At 51.1% G+C, this 7,500-nt stretch overlaps 1 protein-coding gene across 1 annotated transcript in view; it reads left to right on the top strand.

Moving 5' to 3' along the window:
- Nucleotides 1-7,468, top strand: part of LOC311376244 (ATP-dependent translocase ABCB1-like) — a gene marked incomplete at both ends in the record, with an annotated part of 13,961 nt that extends 6,493 nt beyond the window's left edge. Inside the window, 14 exons of the mRNA XM_084491096.1 lie at nucleotides 20-130; nucleotides 248-373; nucleotides 940-1,143; nucleotides 2,675-2,845; nucleotides 3,158-3,319; nucleotides 3,455-3,658; nucleotides 3,845-3,994; nucleotides 4,083-4,187; nucleotides 4,393-4,470; nucleotides 4,691-4,774; nucleotides 5,056-5,259; nucleotides 5,357-5,457; nucleotides 5,535-5,675; nucleotides 7,312-7,468. Of these exons, the coding sequence (XP_084347222.1) occupies nucleotides 20-130; nucleotides 248-373; nucleotides 940-1,143; nucleotides 2,675-2,845; nucleotides 3,158-3,319; nucleotides 3,455-3,658; nucleotides 3,845-3,994; nucleotides 4,083-4,187; nucleotides 4,393-4,470; nucleotides 4,691-4,774; nucleotides 5,056-5,259; nucleotides 5,357-5,457; nucleotides 5,535-5,675; nucleotides 7,312-7,468 (1,998 nt within the window). The remainder of the gene's footprint in view (nucleotides 1-19; nucleotides 131-247; nucleotides 374-939; nucleotides 1,144-2,674; nucleotides 2,846-3,157; nucleotides 3,320-3,454; nucleotides 3,659-3,844; nucleotides 3,995-4,082; nucleotides 4,188-4,392; nucleotides 4,471-4,690; nucleotides 4,775-5,055; nucleotides 5,260-5,356; nucleotides 5,458-5,534; nucleotides 5,676-7,311) is intronic.
- Nucleotides 7,469-7,500: the final 32 nt, after the last annotated feature.

Genomic DNA, 7,500 nt, shown 5'->3' with positions numbered 1-7,500 from the left:
ACCGCCTGCTGCTTTCCAGACGCCGAGCATCGACAGCTACTCGGAGAGCGGCCTGAGGCCTGACTCCATCAGAGGGGACATTGAGTTCAGGAACATCCACTTCAACTACCCATCGAGGAGCGACGTTAAGGTGAGGGCGCCCGACACCGACCCGCGGTCAGCAGACATTTGACCTTGCCCAGTTCAGGAACCCCCCCTGCTCGGCTTCAAAGCGCTCTGCTCTGCTCTGCCCGCTGTCCGCCTGTAGGTGTTGAACAACCTGTCTCTGAGCGTGAAGACGGGCCAGACCATCGCTCTGGTGGGCAGCAGCGGCTGTGGCAAGAGCACCACCATCCAGCTGCTGCAGAGGTTCTACGACCCCCAGGAGGGCTCGGTAGGTCTGGTCCAGCCGCACACACACCTCCTCACCTCCTCTCTGTAACCCCCCTCCCCCCACACACACACACATACACCTCCTCTCTGTAACACCTCCCCACACACACAGACCCCTCCTCACCTCCTCTCTGTAACCCCCCTCCCCCCACACACACACACATACACCTCCTCTCTGTAACACCTCCCCACACACACAGACCCCTCCTCACCTCCTCTCTGTAACCCCCCTCCCCCCACACACACACACAGACCCCTCCTCACCTCCTCTCTGTAACCCCCCTCCCCCCACACACACACACATACACCTCCTCTCTGTAACACCTCCCCACACACACAGACCCCTCCTCACCTCCTCTCTGTAACACCCCTCCCCACACACACACACACATACACCTCCTCTCTGTAACACCTCCCCCCACACACAGACCCCTCCTCACCTCCTCTCTGTAACACCTCCCCCCACACACAGACCCCTCCTCACCTCCTCTCTGTAACACCCCCCCCCACACACAGACCCCTCCTCACCTCCTCTCTGTAACACCCCCCCCCCCGCCCCCCCACCAGGTGCACATAGACGGACACGACGTGCGCTCCCTCAACGTGCGCTTCCTGAGGGAGAAGATCGGCGTGGTGAGCCAGGAGCCCGTCCTCTTTGCCACCAGCATCGCGGAGAACATCCGCTACGGCTGGCCCGAGGTCACCCAGCAGGAGATCGAGCGCGCCACCAAGGAGGCCAACGCCTACGACTTCATCATGTCCCTCCCCGACGTACGTCACCGCGGTGCTGTGGTGTTGTGGTGTTGTGTTGTTGTTGTGGTGTTGTGTTGTTGTTGTGGTGTTGTGGTGTTGTGGTGTTGTGTTGTTGTGGTGTTGTGTTGTTGTTGTGGTGCTGTGTTGTTGTTGTGGTGTTGTGTTGTTGTTGTGGTGTTGTGTCGTTGTGGTGTTGTGGTGTTGTGTTGTTGTGGTGTTGTGTTGTTGTTGTGGTGCTGTGTTGTTGTGTTGTTGTGGTGTTGTGGTGTTGTGTTGTTGTTGTGGTGTTGTGGTGTTGTGTTGTTGTGGTGTTGTGTTGTTGTTGTGGTGTTGTGTTGTTGTGGTGTTGTGTTGTTGTTGTGGTGTTGTGTTGTTGTGGTGTTGTGTTGTTGTGGTGCTGTGTTGTTGTTGTGGTGTTGTGTTGTTGTTGTGGTGTTGTGTTGTTGTGGTGTTGTGTTGTTGTTGTGGTGTTGTGTTGTTGTGGTGTTGTGTTGTTGTGGTGCTGTGTTGTTGTTGTGGTGTTGTGTTGTTGTGGTGTTGTGTTGTTGTGGGACGCAGTCGGAGAATCCGACTGCGTCGGGTTCTCCGACGTCTCTGGTTCTTCCACTTCCACATCAATCTGAAGTAGACTGAACCGCGACATGGAGGAGAAAGGGATTGTTGCCCGCGATTGTCTCCCGCCGGAGCCCCGCTGCCCGCTGCCGAGGTTCCTCGCGGTGGTGGTGCCTCACGGCAGCGGGCAGCGGAGCTCCGGTGGGAGACAATTGCAGGCAACAATCCCTTTCTCCTCCATGTCGCGGTTCATGTACTTCAGGGAGTCAAAGCCAAAGTTCCTTTCCCCCAATTCCTTCTCAACCATGGGGCTGAGATAACCCCCACTACGAGTCTCGTTGTGGAAATACCAGAGACCTCAGAGAACCCGACGCAGTCTAGTCTTTACACTAAATGCAGGCTTTACGCAAGCTTGCCTTATTGTGTTACATGTTATGCGCCATAACACCAACAGCAGAATGGTTATCCAAATAACAAAGAAGTGTACAACACTTGCGTTACAGTGTGTGTATTCACACACACACACACACACACACACACACACACACACGTGGCGCTCGCACAGTTGTAGCTGACAGTCTCATTGAATTCTTGAATTCAAATTCTCAGGGCGGGCAAAGCAGAGAAAGGGGAGGCAACATTTCCCTGTGACGACATACGGGGAAAATTCCAAATCGGTCCGTTTGAGCCTTCATTTTTTCAAAGGCGGAGCAGGATGCCTAGTGCTCGTTTTACACAATTTCTAGCTACTGGGGGGCCATAGGCAGGCTAGGGGAACTCATATTAATGTTAGAAAACCAAAAAAAAAAAGTGAAATTAAGATGCCATGGGACCTTTAACTTTTACAGTTTACATTTTCAGACAATTACGTTTTCTTTTTCTTTCTAGTTTTGAAGCCATTTGCACACGTTATATTCAAGGATTAAGCAAATGAAACAGGTTAAGGGTTAGGTTAAGGGTTAAGCTTTTGTTTCTGACGCCGTTTGTTGCGGAGCAGAAGTTCGAGACCCTGGTGGGCGACCGCGGGACGCAGATGAGCGGAGGGCAGAAGCAGAGGATCGCCATCGCCCGAGCCCTCGTCCGCAACCCCAAGATACTGCTGCTGGACGAGGCCACCTCCGCCCTCGATGCTGAGAGCGAGACCATCGTGCAGGAGGCCCTCGACAAGGCATGGGAACACGCACACACACACGCGCGCGCGCACGCACGCACGCACGAACACCACATGTACACACGCATCCCAAGACATGCATTCAAGCACACACCGACCAACACACACACACACACACACACACATATACACAAACACACACACACACACACACACACACACACACACACACACACAGACATGCATTCAAGTAAACACAGACCCACACTAGTGTCTCATAACATAAACGATTGATGCCAGTTACATGGGATTCACTCCTGCAACTCAGGGAACCGGGCTTAACCGGCGGGTTATTGGTTCTGTCTTCAGGTCCGACGAGGCCGCACCACGCTGGTCGTAGCCCATCGCCTCTCCACCATCAGAAACGCTGACGTCATCGCCGGCTTCCGCAACGGAGAAATAGTGGAGTTGGGAACGCACAGTGAACTGATGAAAAAACAGGGAGTGTACCACACCCTGGTCACAACGCAGGTAACACACACACACACACACACACACACACACACACACACACACACACACACACACAATGACGGATGATGATGTGAATTTGGGCAAGAGTTTTCCGCTACGAGGGAAAGGTCAGCCTATGCGTGTGATCCTCAGACCTTCAAGGCTGCTGAGGAGGGCGGTGAGAAGGAGGAGGAGGAGGAGGTGCGGACCGTGGACCACAAGAGCCCCTCCATCATGTCCTTCTCAGAGTCCTCCTTGTATCAGAGGAAGTCCACCAAGGCCGCCTCCACCGTCGGCTCAGAGGGAGAGAAGGAAGTGGTGGAGGAGAACCAGAAGAAGAAGGAGAAGACAGAGGAGGTGAGAGGGATGGAAGGAACACAGAGAAGAACGAAACGGAATTGCCCGGTTGTTTATTTTTGCTTCAATGAAACGCTCACTTGCTCACTTGGCTCATTCACTTCAGTTGACCTTTACGAGCAGGCTCTTAGCTTCCTGTCAGGACTCTTTCATCTCCTTACGCCCCCTCCTGTGTGTGTCTGTCAGGAGGAGGAGGACGCCCCCCCCGTGTCCTTCCTCAAGGTGCTGCGGCTCAACCTCCCCGAGTGGCCCTACATCCTGGTGGGCCTGGTCTGTGCCACCATCAACGGGGCCGTCCAGCCACTGTTCGCCATCCTCTTCTCCAAGATCGTCGCTGTGCGTTCACTCTCTCATCCATGTTTCTCTCTGTTTACCGCACACAAGCACCGAGTGTGACCTGAACACACTCTTTGTGATTCTTCAGGTGTTCTCAGAGAGCGACAAGGACGTGGTCAGGGAGAAGTCGGCCTTATTCTCCATCTTGTTCGCAGCGATCGGTGTCATGAGCTTCTTCACTTTGTTCCTACAGGTAACATGTCCGGCTCACAGCCGTCACCCTCGCAACAACCCAACAGTCTTATCTGTTTGCTATCTCTGTATCTGAGCCCAGAGTTCAACACACACATGCAATCACACACACTCACACATGTTTCCAGTGAGCTGGTGTTATAGAGAGCACCCCAGGGGAAACACTATAAAAAGCTTTGTTACGTATCTGTGAACTTTGCCCCCAGGGTTATTGCTTTGGAAAGGCAGGTGAGATTCTGACCATGAAGCTGAGACTCCGGGCCTTCACGGCCATGATGAGACAGGTGGGGACTCAGATGTGCACCTTTGAAGCCACAGTGAAGTGTAATGCTTTAAACTGTTGCTGTGGTAATAACAAACCATGATTGTTCATTTTTATTTTGTATCTTATTATTTTCTTATCCCGTATTATTCTTGGGAATACCTTACCTTCTATCTGACCACGATTATGACAATAATATTAATATAATATATATAATATAATAATCATCGACCCTTGTGTAGGACCTTGGTTGGTACGACGACCCAAAGAACAGTGTGGGCTCCCTGACCACCAGATTAGCCACGGACGCAGCCCAAGTACAAGGAGTGAGTCACACACACACACACACACACACACACACACACACTGACACACACACACACACACACACACACACACACACTGACACACACAATGACACACACACACACACACACACACACACACACACACACACACACACACACACACACACATATACACATATAGCCACACACACACACACACACACACACACACACACACACACACAAACCAGCTCTCTCCAGGCCATCTAGTTCTCTTTGGAGTTAACTTAACACGCCTCCTCCTTTGTGCGTCCCTTCAGGCCACTGGGGTACGAATGGCCACGCTGGTCCAGAACGTGGCCAACCTGGGCACCAGTCTGGTCATCTCCTTTGTGTACGGCTGGGAGATGACCCTGCTCCTCCTGTCCATAGTCCCCGTCATGGCGCTGGCCGGGGCTGTGCAGCTCAGGATGCTGGGCGGACACGCCACCGAGGACAAGAAGGAGCTGGAGAAGGCTGGCAAGGTCTGGGCTCTGGCTGCACTCAAGAGCCTACACACACAAACACACAGAAAAACACGTGGAAACTGTGTCCCGTAATAATGAGGTTTGGCTCTGCTAGATCGCTACAGAGGTCATCGAGAACATCCGCACCGTGGCGTCCCTCACCAGAGAGCCCAAGTTTGAGTCCTTATACCAGGAGAACCTGCTGGTCCCTTACAAGTACGTGTTATTACCTCAGGATCCATCATTGATCTGGACGCGTTTGCACAGATGCTAATATAAACGTCTCTCCATAGCAACTCCAAGAAGAAGGCCCACATTTACGGCTTCACCTTCTCCTTCTCACAAGCCATGATCTACTTTGCCTACGCTGGCTGCTTCCGCTTTGGGGCCTGGCTCATCGAGGCTGGCAGGACGGATTTTGAAAGCGTACTACTGTGAGTAACAATAATTTGATCTTTAATTTAGCTTGGGGAGTAGATTGGTGCTTTGTGAGTCAGCAGGCTGGCTCCTTTACGTTTGAATTACTACTATCTGCTCTCACTGACCTCTCCCCGTCCAAACGGTCTAACGACCGTGATAGTGAACTGTAGAGCACGTGCTCAGGAGATCCCACCACAGCACAGCTTGACTCAAGATCACAAGCAAGGTGGAAAGTTCACGACGCTGTGTTCGGATAAATCATTAGCCTCCTCCAAACTGTGTAAAGGGTCAGGCCTGTGTTCAAGAACAGCAGTGGGACGTATCTAGGTGATGATAGAGATATTCATAAAACCCTATTTTAGCGATACCTAATACAAATACGTATTGTATAATACAAATACAATGTATAATACAAATACAATTTAACCATCAAAAAACAAATGCTCCAGTTTATTCATATTTATTAGGTTGTATAACAGTATAAATATAGTAGAGTCAAGTTCAACAGAGATAGAACACCCAAGAGTTAATGAAACAAAGACAGATTGGCAGGATTGCAGTCATTCTCTTTGATGGAGAGTTCTCACGCAGGTGGCATCGTGTCATCGCTGCTTCAGTCATGTGATACAGCATAGAACAAGAGACATCTTTGGGTGTCAAGGCACAACATAATGTATACATACAGTAGACACACAAGGGTAGAGACCTTTGGACAGCGACATTTTTATTTTATTGGTCATATAACCATGAAAACATCCAGAATGTAATCAGTAACATGGATACCTTTGGGCAGCCTAGCGTGACAGTGTTTGCCCTTATCTCCAGGTGAGAGGCCGCTGCCTCACACACCCACACACTAACAAATGGTCACATGGACACACACGGACACACACACACACACACACACACACACACCCACACGCTCACACGTGCTCACATGGACACACAGGATAACCTTATGTAACCAGTTTGGTTTCTGAAGATCTTTCTTGGCATACAAAGGAGTGGATGTGACCCTGGTCGGTAGGGTAGTCTACTGTTTAGGGGGTTTGACCCACAGCTGAAAGGCTGTGTTCAAACCACAATTTAGGCATTGTCTATCTAAAGCTCTCAATACCCAAACCTACTATTTCTGTACTTAAGTAAAATTGTATTCTGTAATCTTTTTTCAATGTGTGTGATCTTTTTGACCACGGTTCACCACGCGGACTCATAACCTTATCTACAAGGAGACCATCCAACAGGAAGTGAGCAAGTTAACCTTATGTTACTGGCGGTCATGTTGTTTGAATTAAATGACTAATAAACAAGACTATACCTAACGTGGATAAAACATGAACACATGAACTCGTCCGTGAACTGGACTTCTGCCTGAGACATGTACGGACTGTTGACCTTTTTATGAGACCGCTTCGACACCTCCCAGCTAGTTTCAAGGCTGGTTTGGACAAGCCATCTTGCCTGTCAATCATATTTGCGCACACATCGTTATCATAGCTCCACCACGGGTGTGTGGATGCTACACTCAATAGTGGAGAAAGTGAGGAGGGAGGGAGGAAGCAGAGAGGGGGGGGGGGGGGTCTGCTCTGTTCTGCTGTCTCTCTCTCTGTGACTCCGCTGTGAAGGTCCTCTGCCGGTGTGTTCCCTCAGGGTGTTCTCTGCGGTGCTGTACGGGGCCATGGCTGTAGGGGAGGCCAACACCTTCACGCCCAACTACGCTAAAGCCAAGATCTCGGCCTCCCACCTCATGATGCTGATCGAGAGAGAGCCGGCCATCAACAACCTGTCACAGGGGGGAGAGAAGCCGGTACACGCACGCAGCACGCACGCAGCACGCAC

The sequence above is a fragment of the Micromesistius poutassou genome (genome assembly GCF_964030765.1).
Source record: "Micromesistius poutassou genome assembly, contig: SCAFFOLD_5651, whole genome shotgun sequence".
Lineage (NCBI taxonomy): Eukaryota > Metazoa > Chordata > Actinopteri > Gadiformes > Gadidae > Micromesistius > Micromesistius poutassou.
This window is presented reverse-complemented; position numbering and strand designations above follow the sequence as displayed.